Source organism: Orbicella faveolata, unplaced genomic scaffold (assembly GCF_042242905.1).
Source record: "Orbicella faveolata isolate gen_17 unplaced genomic scaffold, um_ofav_v1 contig_4, whole genome shotgun sequence".
In the NCBI taxonomy this organism is placed as follows: Eukaryota; Metazoa; Cnidaria; class Anthozoa; order Scleractinia; family Merulinidae; genus Orbicella; species Orbicella faveolata.
Window position 1 is genome coordinate 11,088,597 of NW_028301569.1, and position 21,680 is coordinate 11,110,276.

The 21,680-nt window shown below is 38.1% G+C and overlaps 1 protein-coding gene across 3 annotated transcripts in view; it reads left to right on the top strand.

Moving 5' to 3' along the window:
- The first annotated feature begins 3,470 nt into the window (after positions 1-3,470).
- The window catches only part of LOC110059522 (filamin-A-like), a 30,184-nt gene continuing 11,974 nt past the window's right edge, over positions 3,471-21,680 (top strand). The window contains exons 1-7 of one of the 3 annotated variants that reach the window (XM_020766219.2): positions 3,471-3,999; positions 11,814-12,111; positions 17,542-17,888; positions 18,538-18,868; positions 19,223-19,636; positions 20,227-20,526; positions 21,214-21,507. In XM_020766219.2, coding sequence (XP_020621878.2) covers positions 3,472-3,999; positions 11,814-12,111; positions 17,542-17,888; positions 18,538-18,868; positions 19,223-19,636; positions 20,227-20,526; positions 21,214-21,507 — 2,512 coding nt within the window. In that variant the 5' untranslated portion in view covers position 3,471. Of the gene's footprint in view, positions 4,000-11,170; positions 11,232-11,420; positions 11,569-11,813; positions 12,112-17,541; positions 17,889-18,537; positions 18,869-19,222; positions 19,637-20,226; positions 20,527-21,213; positions 21,508-21,680 lie in introns of those variants that run through there. The other 2 variants (XM_020766221.2, XM_020766222.2) reach the window with 2 other exon arrangements.

Sequence of the window (21,680 nt, forward strand, 5' to 3'; positions counted from 1 at the left end):
CCATAGTTAAAACAAACGTTTTTTAATGCTAAATTAAAACACCTCCCCTACAAAAATAGCTGATCCTCAACTCCACCCTCTCAACTTGCCTCGAGCATCTCAAAATTATTTGGGCCTTTAAAGTTGTAACCTATCGAAAAACTCGTATAAATGCCAAAGCACAAGTCAGCAATAATTATATCCTGGCAGTTTGTCCAGCAGGATTCTTTCTACAAGACAAAACGGCAGTGAATACGCTCTTTCTTGGCCAACTATAAGCGTTAAATATTTCTTGCCGTCGCGTCAATGTCTGTTACTTAACGGGTGGTTACCGAAATCGACCAATCACAGCCTAGCTCAACAAGTCTTGTTTGTTACTAGACGCTGGTTTTAGTAATTACCCAGCACTGACACAAACATTCTAGAGTTTTCCTTATTTCACACTGTCACGAATTCTTGGAGCTGTCGCGCTTTCATATTCCATCTGTCATTCACCAAAATAAGTTTGTTTTAGTTGCCTTTTAGATGCAACACGCTGTTCGTGTCCATACATCTTTCTAGCTTCTCGGAGTATGCTGGGCGTTAGCAATGTTGGGATCTCGCCATAAACAAGAATTAACTTTTAAACGTAAGTACGCATTTTTTCACATGTTTTAAACCTCAGTCATTCACCCTAGTAACAAGTCTCTCTTGTACTGGATGAAGGTTGTAACTCGATGCCATTTCTTGATTTACTGGGAATGTTTACTTTCTATCAAAGTCTTATCTTCAGGAATTTATTTATAAGAAATTGCTGTGTTATTCTAGCTTGGGAGAGTCGCGTTTAGCGTCAGGTAGTTTTGCATACTACAAAATGAAAACATTTAAATTTTCACCTGTCAAGTTGAAAGCCTGTTTGTTTGAAATGCCGTCGGCGAAAGTAAATATTACCTATACTTTCTCAGTATTAATGGTTCTGGTTTTTATATTACAGCTTAAAACAGCATTTTCAATCCGCATTTGAAGAATATTTTGATCATGCTTACTATTTGAAAGATGTGTGGTCAGTTTGATCGTTACAAATCCGGAGCAACAACGAAATAACGAAGAAAATAATGGCGCTTTTATCACAAAATAGACTCATGTTACAGTTAAGGCGTAGATTTGAGTCTCGAAAGGTTTGATAATTTAGTCAAGTTCTATTCCATAACGTTCGGATATCCATTAAAATGAGATCTGGCTGTAACAGAAGTCTGTGATAGCACTTAAAACACTCAGTTCTAACAAAGCTGTGGACGTCTGTTAAACTAAGTATGCATTTTGTCCGCTGGCGCATTAACATTTCACAAATTATGTACGTGTGTAAATGTTGTCAAAGTTCTAAATGAATGCTTTGTAATGGTTTGCCAGCGTTTAATGATCAAGTTGGAATTTCTCTTTCGAATGTAAATACGAGCAGACAGGTGACTAGAAAGAAAGTCAGTGACAAAGGAATATTGTCTTGATGTAATATCCGATTCTCATAACTGATATTAAAAGAATTGTACGGCTATCAGTAAGAAGAATTGATATTTTGAACCTGGTTGAACAGTTTTCAAAGTGTTAATTCATTCACGGTCAGAGTTTTATTTTTCATTTCCGAATCAGATTTCGTTACATAAAGACATCGTAATACTCTCATTTAATAGCTTTAGTACATCTATTCATAACGGAATCATTTTCAGATTAAAAAACGTTTTCCCAAGCTATATATTTTTTTCAATATCCATTGATTAAGAATCAAAATTAGCGATAATAATTTTGAATGACGTTTCGATGACTCGTTCATCATTTTCAAATTCGTAAAACTAAAAGTCAGATTCTTGTGAGTTCTTTATATACTAAGAATGCGTGTAAAAGTCTCGTTGCATTGAGAATTCTATTAATTTGGCCCTTGGCTCACGATTTTTGTGAAAGTCTAACCTGACGTCTACGAGACAACTAAGTTTCGGTGAAATAGCAGATCAAATATTCTGTTTTGAAGAGAAACAGTATTTAGTATTCTAGAAGTAGGAAATTCCTCCGGTTTCTAACCGCCGTATATTGAGTTGAAACAGCACTGATTTTTTGCAACTTCACAACACGTTCGGAACTTTATCCTTCCTTGGAGTCTCTTTTGATTGATATATTCTGTGGTTTTCTTAATCTAGCGATGACAAAGGTAAATATGAAGATTATTTCTTCACATGACGAGGTTTCATTTTAAAAATTAATGAAAGAACTAACGGAGCTAGCGCTAGGTTGGACAGCGCCGTTATCAACGAGAGGAAACCGCTCCTTCCAGTAAGCGCCGAGTTGTAGCACGAACAATAACGAACTTTTGCAACTCTGATGAAGGTGGACAGAGGCCACCGAAAATTCAGGAAAGAAAAATCATGGATCGGATTACAAAGAAGTTTATTATAAGTGAGCTAGGTCAGTCACCAGACATTTGAAGGAAAACTCTTTTCAGCCATTGAAGATCATTGTAACGCCTTGTAACTTCTCAGAAACTTAATAACGTCATTGTCAATTATTTTGTCATCTATTTGTCACACACCATGAATAAGTCAAATGATTTGCTTTCCATTGTACGAGAGAATGCGAGTTTCTACAAGCTCAAGCTTTGCAATGAGATAGTATAAAGCAGCTTGGTCAAAATGTTGACTGCACGGTCACATATCAGATATACCATTTTATGTCATAGCACTGAAATGTCTTCATCTCATTACACGTCAGAGGAGACCTCTCTCAAATGGTTCCATACTCTTAAGCTTGACATTAAAGTAAGATTTTTCCATTGTACCAACGATTGCACGCTACGAGCGCTTCTGTGGATTTTTGTTAAACCAGCACGCGTGGCAAGTGCGCGTGCGTGTGGTGAGTGTGCTGCTCGCGCGCGTGCGAAAGGAAGAGCTTCTTGAGAGGTTTTTGTCCTCTGCGGGTAACGAACACTATGCAAAACGACGCCATGTGTTAGACCAAGAACTCGCGAAACCCGACCAAAGGCTGATATATATATATATTCTGTGAAAGGAATCCCCACTATTGTGATAAAATGCTGCTAAAAGTTATTAAAAATATAACAAGCTTTTGCCAACTTTGTTATTATTAAACACTGACGTGAACTGTTAATACTGGCAAATGGCTAGGTACAGCAAATGGCCAGGGGTAAAAGAAATGACATTATGAAAACGGCAGTCTCGTCTTCTATTTCCCACGGACTAAATTAAAAGGGTCGCCATCTGTTTCCAACGCCTTTTTCAACTGCTTCAGAAATGAGCAATTTTTTGGTTCGTAATACCATAAAACACTTCTGTCAAGGAAGGAAAACGAAGGTGAGGCCACAGAAGACGCCCTTGAAGTCTCGATAAGGGGAGAGGGTCATAAACTAAGAAAGTTATCTCGACTTGTAGATGGCTTTTAACCCTTCTCCTATAGCGAACCTCGATTGATGTCCTCTGATTAGCAATGCTGTTCTTTTTCTCCTCTAGTATGACCTCGTATAGATACCTGACCGCCTCGGATGACAATCTACTCGATCGGAATCAAAACATAACCGGGCAACCAGACGGAATCAAAATCACCCGACTATATGGCTCCGATGAGGAACAGGACGAAGAGGGATCTTCGGGTTTTCGTGGTCGGTCCCAGAGCCTAAAGTACTTGAATGAACGAGTGGAGACTGGATCCATATCTAGGTCAAAAAGCCTCAGGGATGTGGACACGGGCGACTTTGACCGCGCCACAGCGCGGGTGTCGTATGTTGATAGCTGGAATCCAGTTAATCCCGCTGGACGTGGTAGGTTAGCGACAAAGATTCAAAGCTGGGAGAACTTGGACGCAGACGAAGACACTATGTCGCGGAGCGCGGAACATGGTTTCGGACAAAGACGCATCAGTAGCCAAAACTCGGCAAGAAAACGGAGCTATGAAAATTACACAAGGAGAGCGTCGGCTGAAGATTATTCAAGGAAGACTTCGTCGGGACAGGAGTATGAAGTTATGGATAGGGATTCAGAGGTAAGCCGATAATCAGCCAGTAAGTGCGCGCGAGTAAATTCGCGTCTGGCTGGCTCCGGGTCAGTAAATATGCAATTTATCAGACGAGTAAACGGTCCGATAAGAAGTCTTTATAGTTGTACCGCTTTCGCCGACTGGAGCTCAGTAATAACTAGTGCTAAGTAATTAGAAAATACATTTAATGAATGTGAACGGGGAAACTGCGGCAAATTGTTGAGTCTGGTACATTTAGAATATCGGTAATGTTTTGCCGGCTGTTTCGCCCATCGCAGAACCTGCTCAGTAGTCTAAACTGGCATCAAATCTTCCTTTCATTCTAAAGCATCAGTTTAATTCACTCGGTCCTCGCTTGTGGTAGACAGGGTACCACAAACCATCCCGGTGGTCGACCATTGACACCCAATTTTGTTAATTTTATGTCTGTAAGGGACCGGTAATGTATTTAGTACTGCTAAATATATTTCAACATGTGCAAAGAAACTTTAAAAAGTCGGTCATTACTGCATTGAATACCTGCGCTATTTCAATCAAACTTATGAATCAAAGAAATCTTTGATTTAATTAACGTAACAACAAATGTTTAAGCTGCAGAGGTGTCTTGGTTTCGTTCCAGTACGCGGATGTGACGACAAAAGTTTATCTGTAGAGTAAACATTGTGAAAACTCGCTACCACTGAGAAAAATATCCGCCGTCTTAGTGAATACTGCAGTTGTTAAGGGCAGCGCGTTGTTTGACTTTTTTTCTCAAGTTCCACTTATTGTATTGTAATGCTAATCGTTTAACAAACAAGCAATGCAGAACTTTCCTAAACAAATTCCACAATGTAATTTGTTTGGGCCGGAGGATTAGAAGATTGCAGTCTTTAATTCCAGACATTTTCCATAGAAAACTTCATAGAAAGGCTCTTCCGCGGACCTGAAACAGGCCAACCGTGCGAAGCGCAAACTCCCAGATGAGTTCTAGAGATAACTATCCCTTAAGAATATGGCGCGAAAATTGCTTGGGTTCGGGTCTGTTACGCAACGACTCTACTCTATTGTTACCTAATTGACGAGCTTGAACTTGATGGTTTTGTTACACCTGTGATTTAACACTTTTTTAACAGTTAGATTCAACGGTTTTACCATTCCGTGAAAATTTTGAAGGGGAAACGAAATTTCTCAATTAGCTGCGCTTAGAACTATTCTCACGAGTACCTGATAAACTACAAGTACTTGAGTAATATCACTAATCTCTAATTAGCAGTAAGCAGTCGAAACGTCGCGATCTACATCTCAAGTGACTACATCGTGAGACAAACGATAATACACTTTATTATTGCATCTACCACGATGAATAACAACAACCTTTTCCTCGACATCACTAATCTTGTACCTAGGCCTCACTCTGTTTGACCGCCTGGCCGTAAGAGATCTGGATTACACTAGCTGTTTTCTGCAAATTGTCTGAATGCCGCAGTGTGATTGGTTTAAAGCTTATCTCTGTGATACTCATCAGGGATAGACTTAGACTGTGCACAGCCTCGCTATTCTTCAACGCACACGAAAGAAAATTAAAAGTAAGCGAAGCGAGCGCGAAGCACACGGGGGTGGTGTCAAACGAAGCATATCACCAGCATAGCAAGGAGAGCTAGAGAGAGTGCGCATTTTCCATTTTTAGTCTTAAGCGGACGAAAACACTTTTTCTTCTTTGTAGTTTCAAAATCGAGTTGTTGGTTGTTAAATTGACACAATTCGGGTTAAATTAGGAAAGAAAAAGTGAAATTTTGTGATGTGAGTACCTAAGTCTCGTTCGACAAATCGTAGTTACAATGGCACTTCCATCTGGAACAATTTAACGAGGAACTAAGGAAGGAGGAGACCCACAAGGCGTGTAATTCAGTCTTTTGAATTCTCATTCTGTCTGATATTTTATCCGTGTATAAAGAGAGTTTATTGACCTCTTTATTGCGGTTATTGTTGTTGTTATTGTTGTTGTTATTGTTGTTGGCAACTGTGAATATTCTCACGGGTGTAACTTCTATGTCACGAAGTTGCCATCCAGCTGAATACCACCGACTGAGTCCCGTTTTTTTAAGTGTATATTGATATATTGTTCGAAGATTAACGAGCGAAACAAATTAACAGAGCACGTATAAAATAGTGGTCACTTTGCAGAGTGCAGAATGAAGTTTCTTGAAGTGGAAAATTGTTGGACCAACGCAAAGCTAGTGTACGGTGACGGCGTGCAGCTGAGAAATTGAAAGAATACATTGAAATGGAAATTCGCTGTTATAGCTTTATTGTTTCTCGACTCCATCTTGTCGATATTTATCTTCTTTTTTTTTTTACTAGGACAATATTGACCGTTCATTTGTTTACAGTCGAGTGTGTGGTAGCAATATCTACCTCAAACGAATAGCAGGAACGATTTTCACGATATTTAACCTGAACTTCCAGAAAAGCGGAGAATATTTAACGACCTTTGAAGTGGCGAGGCAAAAATCCTTTTTTCTCACCGACATTGCGGCTGAATTACAGTTTCAATATATGCCACACCATTTAAAGGAGAGTACACACGAAATTTTGAGTCCATTGTTTGATCGATGAACAACGTTACTTTCAGAGAGAAAAGAATCTCCTAGAAACTTCTTCTAAGGCAGTTACTGACACCAAAAAATGATAACAAGAGGGATTTGAAACGACAAACTTGAAAATAACTGGCCAATCATTAAAAAATCTCTAGGATAGGGAATCGTCGATTTGTTTATGTTGTCAAATGCAACTCAAGTCTTAACTGATTGGTTGTCACTTACGCGCGAAAATTCAACACCGGCTTTGTAGGTCTACGTCATCAGTATGGCGGACTTTTCGGCAGCCTCGTTCCCAGGTTCCTCTCTCTTCCTGGGCTGACTTTTCGGTTCGAATCTCGGACTTGACTCGAGCAGGGAAAGGTCATAAAAGATTAACTGGACGAGTGAAAAGAAACATAAGAAAATACAAGTGAATATATGAAAGTTTATATATTTAAACTGCGGAGAATGATATGAAGATATGATTGATCATCGCAGATATGCAGTTGTGAAATTGAAGCCTTTAATTTCACAACTGCTTAAGTTGTGTGCATAACTGCGATGATCAATCATATCTTCAAAACATAAGAAAGTCGAGAACTTCAAGAATCTGTTTCCTATCGTACCAACAAGTGACAAGTTAAGGAATCTTAAAGGGAAAGATTTGGTACAACTGTACAGACTGATCAGGGCTTTTTACAGCTTCTGTTTTCCTTTTACATTTAAGGGAATCGAATCATAATTCAAATATCACTCAAATAAGTCAAAATGTCTTTCTAGTAATTTGTTTTAATAACCCTGTGAAAAGACTGATCCGGCTAAAAATGTCGTCGAGTTATTTAGGGTTTCCGGTTTTTATTCAAGAAAAGTGGCATATAAACTATTTATGGTTGAAAGGATCGAAACTAGAAACCATAGTCAACAGTTATTGACAATGCTAGCAGTGAAAAGCTGTCACTTTATTAGCTATCACCTTTTGTTTTCGTTATTGTTTAGTTAGTTACCAGTACCTCGCTTTGTATTTTTAAGTTTTAAATCTTTCGTTTTTTTGTAACCGCCACTTCTGAAGATGGGTGCTATAGCATGCGAAACGTCAAGAAAATTTTAGATTGTTGTTCCAAACCATGCGTAGTTCATGTGTTATGTTTGTTGCCGCTGTTTGCATTTTATTTCTACTTAGAGCTACTTTAATACAAACGAAACCAAACGAAATCTTTTCCCGCACTCTGTGCACTGATCAATACCTATTTCTTCTTACGTCAGTATAACTGATTCCTCTCTGTCAGGCTGTTATACAGACCGTTCACATGACAAGCATCAGCATGTAGTTGACCATTCATGGGCGGATCCGAGATTTTTCAAGGGGGGGGGGGGTAGTTGGGCCGTGGGGTGGCTGGTATATTGGGGTTGCATAATCCAATTTGAAACTGTTACGCCAGAAATACTAACAATGCAACACTGAGTAGAAATTACGATGAGATACCTGACCAGAGTGGGGTGGAGTGGTGGCAAATCTCTCCCCCTCCCACCCACTAAATCCGCCCCTGCAACTGAATATTGTCTAGCCTCTTGAGCGCGTGACGAACACAAAGACCCTGTGTGTTTACAGTGTTGATCCCCATTGATATTCTTAGGACTAACATTATAGCAATTGTCTCGTGATCATTAAAGAGAATTCCTATTTTGACTAGGATTGAAAGGTTAATAGCAAACTGATCTGGTAAATTTTAATAACTTTGTCGAGAGGTTGTTCGCCGGTCGGATTATCAGTGTACAACAAATGGCCGCAGTTATTGCACGTTAAATGTCTCTAAAGCACTGAGTTTGTATCAAGGAAAAGACTTGTAAAACGTCAGGTAACCGACTGATATTGATGGAAGGCACGTGTTAAATTGATTCACATCTTATTGCCTTATGTTTAGACAACTGATTGAAATGCATACTGCCGGTGAGTACTTGATTACTTTAATGCATGAGAAACGAATTTGCAAAATCAAAAAAAAATTAACACTCAGCTTCGAGAGCTTTTTGTGATTCAAAGCACTCTTCTTTCACTTATTCGAGTTTGTTGTTTTTCCTTTCCTTTCTCATCGGATTTCCTCCTTTCTTTTAGACCAATATTTTTAAATTCCTACCAGCGTGGCCTCCTGTAGCTTTCCTGGATATTATACGATCATTCCTTTTAAAAATCGTGCCGTGTCGATTGTTTTACAGAAAATATTTATTTACTCATTTTCTCCTGGTCGAGACTATTTCCTTTATTACCTTTATTTTCGCATCAGTGTCAACGGCACACTGACTGCAAAATTGATTTCCTTTCGAAACCAGCACGATCCCTGTTTGTTTATACTTGGAGGTCTTTCAAGTATAGGGATAAAAGCGCGAGTCGATATATGACCCCTTATTCCCAAATCAAGTGCCACCCACAGAGCCCTGCAAGGAGATGTCCCATCACTGAAAAATGCTCCATCGCTGTAAGCACAGCTAGTAGCGATGTTTCAAAGGAGAAACACTAATACGGGGAGGAGGAAGCCTGCCTCGCAGACGGAAATTTACCCGTAAATAACCGTCTAGTAACCCGCGGAAGGTAGCGTCTAGGACGAAGGCTACGAGGTCGAGGAGGGAGGGAAGCGGAGAACGTATCGGGGGACGGGAGGGACCATCAACAACTGAATTAACAAATTTTGGGGCTGTACCCCGTTTTAAATTTTTTATTGTCTTGTCATTGTTGCATTTAACATTTATTCTCATTTGAGATGTGCAACCTGCGTGATCGGTGGGGCCGAAGATGTCGCTTGTCGCCTGTCGCCTTTTCATAACAGGAAAGGACCTCAATAAAAAAATAAAAAAATTGAACAATATCACCTTATGAGGACAATACTTTCTAAATGGACCAAGTTTAAGTTTGTCGTAGGAAAAACACTGCGATTGTTTTTAAAAGTGAATCGAATTCACATTAGGCACGTTATATAATTCACACCAATATAACCACACAACCAGTTTATTAGCATTTTTTCTGAGCCTGTCACTGTTATCAGATTTATCGTTCTCTGTCGTTAACCTTATACTTTTATCAGTCCGATATTTATTTACCCAACCAGTCTGTACCAGTTTGTCAAATATTTGCGGTATTTCTCGTCACTATTCGCCTCTTTTCCGCAAAATCATTCGAGTTACCGTAAAAGAGCAATATAGTGACCAGTCATTCCTAGAGATTCTAGAGAATTCGTTCGATTATTTAACGGATCGGAAAAGAACGCCCCTGACCGTAATAACAAAGGTGGGGCCGGCTGTGAGCATATTTCACATTTTTTCTCGTAGCGTTTTCGTCAGGGTCACAGAGGTCGGGATGTTTAATTTGTATACGGTACAGCAGAAAGATAAACTTGAATTTCCAACATCTGTTTGATTCCGAGTGTTGAGTGGTAGTTCTGGGCTCGGAAAAAGCAATAATTTTGGCAGATTTTTCGCGAACAGAATGGCAGTATAAATTGGCGATCTCTGACTTTGTCTTCATGTATGGCTGTAAAGTTTCTTAAAAGTTCAAGAAACAATTTGAAATGCAAAATGAGTACTACGGAAATATATACGGGAAATTTTCTGCCTAATTCTATTACGTTTGCATTTTAAATGGCTTCGAGTGAGTTCTACGTGCATCTCTTGACCTCAGACCCGGAAATGAAACGCTGCCCAGTGTTTTTTGTTAATTCTAATAAATAAATAAATAAATATGCACAAAAAATTCTAAAAATAAATATATATTCGGAAACTTTTTCTTTGCCATTTTCGCTTTCATATTATGTTTGGTGCTTATCAAACGTTCTTCATGCAAACAACACAAATGAAATTCGCCATGCCAGTATTGAACAGGACAAAAAAAACCGATTTTCAAATATCCGGAAAATACGAAGGTATTGCCGTTCTTAAATAAAACCCGGTCTCAAAATAACCAGAAAATAGCTAACAAAAATCCTTTCCTTTCCCTCATTCCAGATATTAACACTTGCATGATTGAAATTAGTTTCATTCCACGCCAGGTTTAAAGTTTTCTTAAAATTGTGACGATCGATACAGAGCCGTTTGCAGATTATGCAACGCTCGCGTGACACCGGTTCAAAGAAAGGCCATTCTTGTCACGTAATACATCTATTTTACTCTGTTTCTCTCTGAGGTCACGATATAAAAGCAAAGATAAATATGTTTTCAATTAACGATATTCATTATATTTTTTTATTACTTGATGATTTCAGTCTAGTTCAAGTCTACGCTGTTTGTGTGGAAAAACTTTTCAATTTAGCATGAACGATAGAACAAAAGAGAAATAACGTAAGCGGAAGCTGCAGTTACTAAACGTGACATTTTCATAATTTGTTGTCTTGTGTAGAGAAGCTTTCTGTCGAAATGACTAAAATGTTCCTTTCTGTGCACAGTAGTTGTTATTTGTGTTTGTTTTGATTTTGCAAAAGATGAAAGAGCTGTCGAGAGGACAGTGTTTTGTAACAGTAGCAGTGACCGGTCACGATGTGCCTGTTGATAGACTTTGAATGGCGTTGAGGCAACACGGATAAACAGACCGTGTGTTTGTTAACAAGACTGTTTTTGTTACAGCAGGGTGAAAATAACACGGGAAAAACGAAGTGAGAAGGCTATGAAATGTTGCCCAGTGATAGCAGAAAGTTGGTAAGCCAACTAAGAGCTTAATTGCGTGACAACTGTCCCAGACAAAAAACTTTCCCCGAGGATAAATGGGATCATATGGCGCTGGTATTCAATGTTTGTGACAAATAACACGCCTTTCCTTTACGTAGGTTTTCATTGGTTTTCGTGGCATTTTTTCGAGATAAGAATGTCCTATAGGAACGCAGATCCCTAATTTTGCGACATTTTATGAGCGTAAAGCTTCCTGCGGTGAAGCAGTGCACCGTACAAAAGTACAGGACACTGGTTCTGTACAATTTAAAGCTTATTCTGTGCACGAGAACGGCCGTCTGCAGGGTTCAAGTCAACTAAAATGGACGTAAGAATCTCACCTTTGATATTTGACTGCGTCTGTCAGCTTATTTATGAAGTATAAACATGAATTATTCAAACAACCTTTGATTGGTCGCGCGTAGTGCTACTTAAGACAGCTAGCCTTGCCGTATCTGTACGTCTAGTGGTCGGTTCAAGGGCGGTTTTTTGCGAAGCTTTCTGCTACATAGCGACCTGTCGACTTACCTCTTGTTTGTCCCTTACGGGCTGTCACTTTTCTTGCCACTGTAGGTCGACACGAGAATGCCGGACACAGATCCAACTTCGGCGGACGCCGAGTGGAAAAAGATTCAACAGAACACCTTCACAAGATGGTGCAACGAGCATCTAAAATGCGTGAACAAGTACATTTACAATTTGGAAACAGACCTTGTCGACGGATTAAAGCTCATAGCTCTGCTACAAGTCCTTTCGCACAAGAAAATAACGAGATACAACAAGAAGCCTTCGTTTAGACCGCAGAAATTGGAGAATATTTCTATCGCACTCAAGTTCATCGAAAGCGAGAACATTCGGTTGGTGAATATCGGTGAGTGAAAACCTTGCGTTTGATAATTCTCTCATAACGGCACCAAACCACGCTTCGTAATTATATCTCGTAAATAAATGCAGCACTCCATTCCGCGAATTATTATAAAATTTTTATGACCCACCGCTAGTGTTACTTTCGCTCGTCTGTGTGTAGATTTCTTGCTATTTTTAGTAAGAAGCTTTTCAATCGCTGCTTTAGACAAACATGTTTACCAGAGTCAATATTTCCCAGCCGATATTCGTGGTATCTTATTCAAACTAGAAACAGTGAAGCTGTTAGAAGTTACTTTGGGTGTAAATAGGAGCGAATTCTGCGTTACCTATTGATACTACCATATTTAGTCATTTGTTCTCCTCAGACATGACTAGCAATGTTTGATTGTGCTGAAATTTGCTGTTGTCTAACCGAGCGTTCTGTATCAGCCGTTTCGTTCATTTGTTTGTCCGCAGACGTGAGAAGTATTCACCGAGTAATTTAAGATGAAGGATGTTAGGAAGTAAATTTGTTTAAGCTAGTAAATTTGCCAAAGCTTTCTGTCATGTTTGATGGGCGTCAACCCAACCCTCTCACGCAAATTTTTCTGTGAACGTAGCAACAATTAGAATTATTATCCGGCTGACGTATGAACTCGAGAATTTCTCGACTGTTCTGTGTCCAGACTACCCAAAGTTTGTGTTACTGTTCTAAATTGCGTGCCAGATATCGACAAGTTTCCATCTTGTACTCTTGTTCGTGATCAAGTATTCTTTGTGTGTTCCACACGCTAATCATGGCTTGTTATAATTTTGACTTGAATTCTCCTGCAGTGTACAAATCTACTTAAACTGTCACAAAATCATGGAATACCAAAAAAATAGCAAACAAACGATTCGTCGAGGTTCTGTCTATTTTAACCTAGTTAGCTTAAAAAAACATTCCCTGATTTAAGATACGACTTGTGAAGTTTAACCCGTGTCAAGTTTCTACAATCAAAACGTTTGAAGCCGATTGTTCCTTTACTCGATTATATGAAAGCCGTGTAAACAAATGAGATTTTTTAAGTGTGAAGACTTCTAAATTAAAATTCTACTCATTTCCAAGATTTCAATGAGGATTTAATATCAAAACCAGCTTAAGTAATCATAAGTATGAGGCAAATTTTCCACTGCCAACGCTTAGACAAATATACTCCTTCTCTTTGGGAGTTCACCTTCACTCAAGCATTGTGGAATTTTAAATTGAGGGGACATGTTAAGTCATGCGTATAATCATAAAATTTTCTAGTGAATCTCGGAATTATTCAGTCAATGACCACTAAATCCTGTTTATTGAAGAGTGGATAATCAATGATAAACTTTATTTTTTACCCACGAGTTGTTTAAACAGTTACTTCTTGTTTCATGACTTTGGTATTTAATATTAACATAAAAGTAACAATCAAAAAGCTTTTGACAGAAATTTAATAAATGATCTTTCAAGATATCTCTAAACACAATAAAAAGCCAATTACCTTGGTCAGTAATCTGTTTGCAAACCTAAATGGAATCTCAGACCGGTTCAATGTATTTTGACCTGAAGTAAGATTGCAGCTTCATATGAATGGCTTTGCAGAAACGTATGCTGCCAAACTTGGGTCAACTTTGTTTGTCAGGAAAACACATGCTACTTTCTGCATGTAATTAAAACAGTATCAGATTACACTCCTTGAAACACAACAGTTTGGTTGAATGTTGGATTTAACTTGTTTGGGAAAAAAAAACTGGCATGCTACAGCTTTCTTGTGGATGTTTCATTAATGAGAGTTTAACTCCCTGAAAATTTTGGCAAGCAATACAACACTATGCAATATTTTTTGTGGGGTTGCAAGTACCCCAATATTGTCACACCATCATAGTATGGTATTGATACACCAGAGCACTGATGGAATTGAAAGGTTATTAAATTATGGAGATTAACCAGCATCAAAATTATGTCAGTTTCTAATTAATGTTGAATATCAGTAGAAGCTTTGTTCAACAATATATTATACAAACCCACAAAATTGTGAACTTCCTTCCTGCAGAAGAAACCATAATGTTGGTCGCTGATTTAATTTCCATTTTCATGTGGCAAATAAAAATTTTGGATATCCGAAAACTTAACTAACCCTAACCCATATGAACACAATATGTCATGTGTGGCTTAAAAATTATACAGGAACCACTTTTAAACAACAATGTAAAAAGAATGCTAACAGCACTGGTCCAGTGTGAAACCCAGGATGATTAGATCAGCAACGAGACTTGTGACCACTACATGTTTGGAAATTTTATGAATATATCATCATCGTGTTAAGCTAACCATCACTAAAGAGCAGACCATTTGCTTTTTAGTGCTATTTAGGCTAACAGGGTGGTTAGTTAGGCTTACCAGCTTGCTATTTAGGCTACAAAGTGCTGTTTAGAAGATCAGAGACTCTCAAGACGATGTTTAGGATTAATTAATGTAAGCTAACTGGGGTGCTATTAGCTTGCTAACTAGACTTGTTCCCAGTGCATTTGGAACTGAGATTGAGTCCTGTATTAAATTGCTGTACATTATATACTACCCATATTATATTGTGCTGTCGGCACTCTGAACCATAACAGTATTTGTTGCTTCAAAAAAATAATTGCTGCATTATTAATTCGTTTTCACTTGCCATAGCTGCAATTATCACTTTATGTAGCAACACAAATGGTGACGCATTCTTGAATTGCCCCTGACTTTGTGAACCTGAACTCAAATTATAACTTTGTAAACTTTGGTTTTAATGTAGGAACCCAGGAAAAAATATGAATTACCTGATCTTATTTTTGCAGCTCCTATTTTGAATTTTAACTACTTTAAGTTTTTGTTAATATTAAATACTGCCAGATGAGAAACTTTGGCCACCTTCATTAAAAATATGTATTTCTAGCAACACTGATTTGAAGAGTTAACTTGTTTAAAGTTTGGTTCTAAAAAATTTTGAGCAGGCTCTAAAATTTTGGACCACAAAATGTCAAACAAATGATCTTGTTTGTGTGTTAATGAACTTGAAGTAAATTTTGCAAGTCACAATAAGAACTTCTTATAATAATAAATTAATATTTTAAGAGGAGGCCTCCAATAGACCACTTTTGATGTATTAAAATTCCGCTTGGCAGTGAGGCTTAAAGGACACAACCAAAGGAAATTGAATGACCATGTTTATTCATTTCTTTTGTTTGTGTCCTCCAGGCCTCACCATCAAGCTGAATTTTAATATATTGAAAGCAATCTATCAGCTAGCGTTGGTTTTCAGGGTGGTCCAATTGGTAATTGCTTTAAAAAAACATTTTAGCGGCATAAAAGTTAACATGCTCACTTGTGAGCATGCTAACAAGTGCTCAATTCTCAGAAGGCAAAGGGATCGTTGGATATAAATTAATGACAATAGATAGATGTTTTTGCATGCTTTTCATTTTAAATTGATTTGTCCCTTTATCAAATTCTGGAAATATTTTTATTTTTATTTCTATTGTAAATAATATCTATTGCTAATGTAGTTTTTATTATTTGTATTTTTGTATTTTTTAGAGGTCCACAAGTTCATCAGTAATGTTAGTCACTGTTATGTGTCACCCGCATAAAATAAAGTCACTTACCTACTTGCTTACTTACTTACTCACCCATTCCTGGCAAGCCTCACATATTTAGAGAAATTTTGTTGATCAATGCCATTTTTGTTTTGTTAAAAATTTCATCCTAATTGAACTTGAGTAAGAGTATACTAACAAAGAATACTTATGCTGTATCATGACACCTAATTTAAAATATGAATTATAAATGACCCCTTGCACTCTTTTGCTCAAACATTATAATCCATTTTTTATGTTAAGCCCCTAAATATCTGAATTTAACTTTTGTTTTGACAACTGGTTCACATTATCAAAAAAAAAAAAAAACTTAAGAAAAAGAAGAAAAAGCTCAATGCAGGTTAAAGGAAATTACTGGTATATATGTCATGGTTGAAGGCTATAAGTGTATGATGTTTACATCATCTGTTGTCCAACTATATGCAAATTGAGCAAACAAATGGCATTTATTCATGATTAATAATACCTTATATTATTGCCCTTTGCTTCTCATAAAATCATAAAAAAGAATAGAACACATTGGTCTGACATAATTAAAAGACCAATCTTTGCTGCCAGTGGGAATAATTCTTCAGCATCCAAACAACTAGAACTAATCTGGTATGATCAGCAAGATAATTGCTTGAATTAATTGTGATGTTGAGACCTTTAATGTGAAGCTGGAGGGCATGAATCTCCAGACAATGAGCCCCCCAATCTAGTTAAGGACAGGACATAGTTTTCATTCCATTGTATCTAGTAGCTGTTTTAATTATCTGCACTCTCAGCTACAAGTAAGACAACTTGCCAAAGAACTGATAAAAATATTGTTGCATGATAATATTCTCTGTAAGACAGCAGTCTCTTTTTGAAACCAAAGTGACCTCTATGATGAAGTTATATTATGCCCTTGACTATTCAGACGTGATGGTATTTATGTAATTATGACCTGAAATAATTACACCTAGTGTTATTCTCTGGAATTAAAAAATTTGCATATGAGTTTCAATTAAGTATATTTTATGATATTTACTCTGGAATAATGCCTGGGAGGATGTAATAAAAACCACTTGTCAAATACATTAGGCATTGCCAGACGTGATGGTATTTTTATGACATAACAGAGAAGATTATATTTGCTTAAGTATAACACTTAGTTTGATTAGGGAAAATTATTTTTCTATTACATTTTTAAAAACGTAAGATGATTATTTTTTTAAGATAGAAAGAACCTTGTTCAGGTTGTGATGAATATAACAGACTGGTACAAAATGTGTAACAATGTGAATGCATGTTGAATAGTACTTCAAGTGATATTGCATGATCTGTATACCAGCTGAAAATGCTTTTGTCTATGTTGACTAGCTTTCAACAGTGCTGACTGTCTTTTATTAGTATTGCCACTGACTTACTCTATGTTGCAAAACAAAATGAAGCAAAATGGAACAGTATAAAATGAAATGAAACAAACCAAGACAAGTGACAAAAAGATATATATTGAGTGCTATGGTCAGAAATCTTCTGAAAGAGGAGTAAAAACAATGGAAAATTGTGCAAAGTTTACTCCAAACTTCAAAATCTATATTGTGAAAAAGTGAGCCAAGAGATGAAAAAACCCTCTTGCTTTGCAAATGACAGATTCTTAAAAATCTCTATTTTGTGGAGTGATGCTTACAGGCCCATTTCGAATCGAAACTTTATTCTCTGTACTCTGCACTTTTTTGCAACATCAGTTGGAAGATTTGTTTCAGATTTTACACTGGCAATATAGCTGATCTCAGTGATGCTGATATTATTTATATGGTTTTAAATGCTTCTTTATCATTGCTAGATGCTAGTGACATCTTCAAGGGAAATATTAAATTGATCCTGGGTCTGATATGGACATTGATTCTGAAGTACCAGATCAGCATGCCATATCTTGATGATGACGATGATGAAGGACAGAAGATGACACCTAAACAAGCACTTCTGGCATGGGTGAAAAGCAAGATGCCAGAGTCTGTTCCAATGGACAATTTCAACAAAGACTGGAATGATGGACGAGCTGTAGCTTGCCTGGTGGATGCTGTTGCTCCTGGCCTCTTCCCAGAGTGTGAGGATCTGGACCCCGCCGATAGACTTGAAAATGCAAGACAAGCAATGCAAGCTGCTGAAGACTGGCTTGGTGTTCCTCAGGTAGTCATTTTACAGTCTCGGGGAGGGAATGGGTTGGATTATATTGTATGAGTGAGTGTGAGTGACACTGCAGCAGAAAAGCTTATTGCACTGGTATGTTGAATAAAAGTGGTAGCAGTCAAAGATTTCTAGTGTGCATTTGATGCAATCAATGAGAAAATTGGATATCTATAAGTATGCAAGAAAAATTACCCCCAAAAGAGCAGAAAGATTGAAGTGAAGTGCACAGAGATGAAATTTTAAGATTTCTTTCTGTGGCAACTGTAGATTCAGTGTGGCATGTAGGATATCAAGTGGCAGTTATTTTACATATCCAGATTTTCTTGAAAACTTAGAATAGTACAAGGTTGATATAGAGCAAACCCATAGCACTAAATGGATGTTGATAAAGTTATATTAGACCTTAGTTAACAAGGCTAGAGCATGCTTTTAGTGGGTTTGTTGACTAAAGTGGGTATTATAGGGGGTTGGGGTTGAATTGCCTAAAGCTTGATTCAAAGTAAGGTAAACAGTGCAAGGGAGATGTTAAGACTCTCCAGGGCCAAATTTTTAGAATATCAAGGTTATAATTATATCATTTTAAAAATTTTATAGTATACTGATGCTCTTGTACATAACTGATATACTTAATTTTCTTACAATCTTACAGGTTATCACTCCAGAAGAAATCACTAATCCTAACGTTGACGAACTGAGTGTCATGACATACGTCTCCTACTTTCCTGAGGCAAAACTGAAACCCGGTGCTCCCCTGCGCCCAAGGACCCACCCCTCGGCAAAGTGTTCTGCCAAAGGACCCGGTGTGGAACCAAAAGGCCTTGTTGTCAAGAAGCCAGCCGATTTTACTGTGCTCACTCAAGGTGCTGGAATGGGAAAGTTGAGTGTTTCTGTCTGGGGACCTGGAAAGTCAGAAGAGGAAGTAATTGTACGGGACAATCAAGATCATACCTTTGCATGTCAATACTTTCCACAGAAACAAGGTAATTTAAATATCTCTTTGCCCTTTCACCACTGGATAGCCCTTATGTGCTTGTGACATCACTGTTTGGCTCAAATCTGGCCAATTTTGATAAAGGCATTAAATTGTGATACCCCCCCATACATGATGTAGATGGACTGGGACAAAATTCAAGGCAAGAAAACACAACACTCCTTAGTTAATTGTACATGGGCAAGGCTGACAGTAAACAGCTTAGCTTTGACAAGCTTTGACAACACACCATGTCACTCTCTGACTGGTTTTGACCGGTTCTGAGACTAAGGAGTTAGTAGTTAAGGAGATTTAACATTTTAAGTTTATTTAAGGTAATCTGTAGCATGATTTTCTGTGTCAGGAAAATATGATGTGCATGTAAAATGGAATGGGAGACATATCCCCAAGAGTCCATTCCGAGTGGAAGTTGGTCAAGATCTTGATGCCAGTCAGGCTTACGCCACAGGACCTGGATTGCAGCCTGAAGGAATCCAAGCCGGCAAGTACACAGACTTCACTGTGTTCACAAAAGGTGCTGGAGAAGGACAGGTGTCTGTCAAAGTTATTGATCCACGTGGTGGAGAAGATGTGGACATTATTATCGAACCACAGGAAGATGGGCAGTACTTTGTTGAATACCAGCCTGTTAACGCTGGAAAACACACCATCAAGGTGTTGTTTGGAGGACAACCAATTAGTAAGAGCCCCTTCCATGTCATGGTGAGCCCACCACGAATTGAACCCATCCCATCAAAAGTGCGAGTGTTTGGTCAAGGTAAGCAAATCTTTAAGTGCCTATCTCTGTATTCTCTGGTAATGAGCTCCAAGCACACTTATGACCTCTTGAACATTTTGTTTTTGTAGCCAAATAACTATTAATGAAACCTGTCTTCAGTGACCATCTCTGCTAAGTTCTAGATAGGCTTTAATAAAAGAAAGGTTACCAATATCAATAGGGGCTAAGTTTCAACAGGTCTATGGTTTTGAGGCTCCAAATTGCAAGAAGTTTTCATTAATTTGTCTCATCAGATCTAGCTGACTTTGTAGGGGTTTTGACCAGAAGCCCTTCCCTAAACTTCTGACTGTTAACCCATGATGTTTTATTTTGTTTTATTTGATTATGATTTGTTGGTTTGTTAAAAGTGAAAAGTAATGCTGTAGTCTTGAGACACCCATGGAAACTTCCTCTGTCTCTGTTTGTATGACTTTTGCCATACCACAAAAAATATCTTTCGAAATTATGGACAAATATACTTTATGTGGTCTTTGGATCTATAGTAAAAACCTGGTATTTCCCTGGGTTAATTGATAATGACAAAAGCCATGCTTACATGTAACTATGTATGTTTGTTAACAATGTTACAGGTGTTGAGCCAACTGGTTTAAAGGCTGGACAGCGAGCACCATTTACAGTTGATGCCAAGGGTGCGGGTGATGGCGAACTGGATGTGTTTGTGGAAGGCCCTCAAGGAGAAGAAAAAGTTGACATCAAGAACAATGGCGATGGGACGTATTCATGTATCTACTATCCTGGCAAATTTGGAAAGTATGTTGTCAATGTGACATGGAGTTCAGTTCAGGTTCCAAACAGTCCTTTTAATGTCAAAGTTGCTCCAGCTGTTGATGCAAGTAGAATCAAAGCTTATGGACCTGGTTTGGAGAGAGGTAAAGGTTTTTCCTGTTTTGTTAGACTGTGAGCAGGTTTTATTGTTTTAGTTTTGCACTCGAGCACTGATTTCTGGCTTTTTACTTTGGCACAGGAGCAAGTTTAGGAATGATTTGTGGGGGCAGGGGCCACTGTTTTGTTTCTTACATTACTTTCTTGCGAATGAAAATACAGTCAAACCTGTATTAAGGGGCCACCTATTAAATGGCCAGTTATCAAAGTCCCAAAATTATTGTCTGTAAAATATTTCAAATAGAACCCCTATTAACCAGCCGTGGTCACCTTTTGGTTGTTCAGACGAAGGTTTTTTTATTGTCTTTAACCCTATGAAACAGCCATGGTCCAAAATTAAATACACATAATTTAGCTTTGTTTTGGAAAAGGTAATGAGAGACAAGAGTCCAAAATAGAAGTTGATGAGTGCTAAAAACATTCAAACAGTTAATCATGATTGCCTTGGAAGTGATTCCATGTTCACTAAGAAATTAACTAGGTGGTGAAAAGTATCCAAGGTACAGCAACCCCTATTAAGGCACCTCCCATTTTTCCCGAGGGTGGCCACTTAATAGGGGTTTACTTGTACTACTTTTCAAAGTCAAAATAGGTGTTGAAGCAGTGTTCAGGTTAAGCTAAGTCATGTATAGATGTCTCACAGTGCTTGCACCCTTTTAACTCTTACCTCACAGGTACTGCAGGCAAGCCATGTGAGTTCACAGTGGAAACCAAAGGAGCAGGAATCGACAGTCTAGGATTTGCCATTGAAGGGCCATCTCAGGCAGAAATTCACTGTCAAGAGCGATCGCCAGGCATCTGTGATGTGCGTTACTACCCAACTACACCAGGAAATTATGCTATTCATGTCACATGTGGGGATGAAGACATTCCCAAGAGTCCCTTTATGGTGCCCATATCACCTGCAGGAGATGCCAAGAAAGTGTACGCTGAAGGACCTGGTTTACAGCCTGAAGGTGTTGTAGCAGGTAAAGATCTTTTCAGTTAGGCAAGTCTTCAGAGTGTAATGGGACCAGTCCTTTATTATGTTCTCCATGTGTGCTTTGATGTTTACTACTTTGTTGGTTTGGGCAGTTCCATTTTTTATCCACACCCCCATATTGAGGGTCAAGGAAATCTGAAAGGGTGGGGTAGGTCTTTA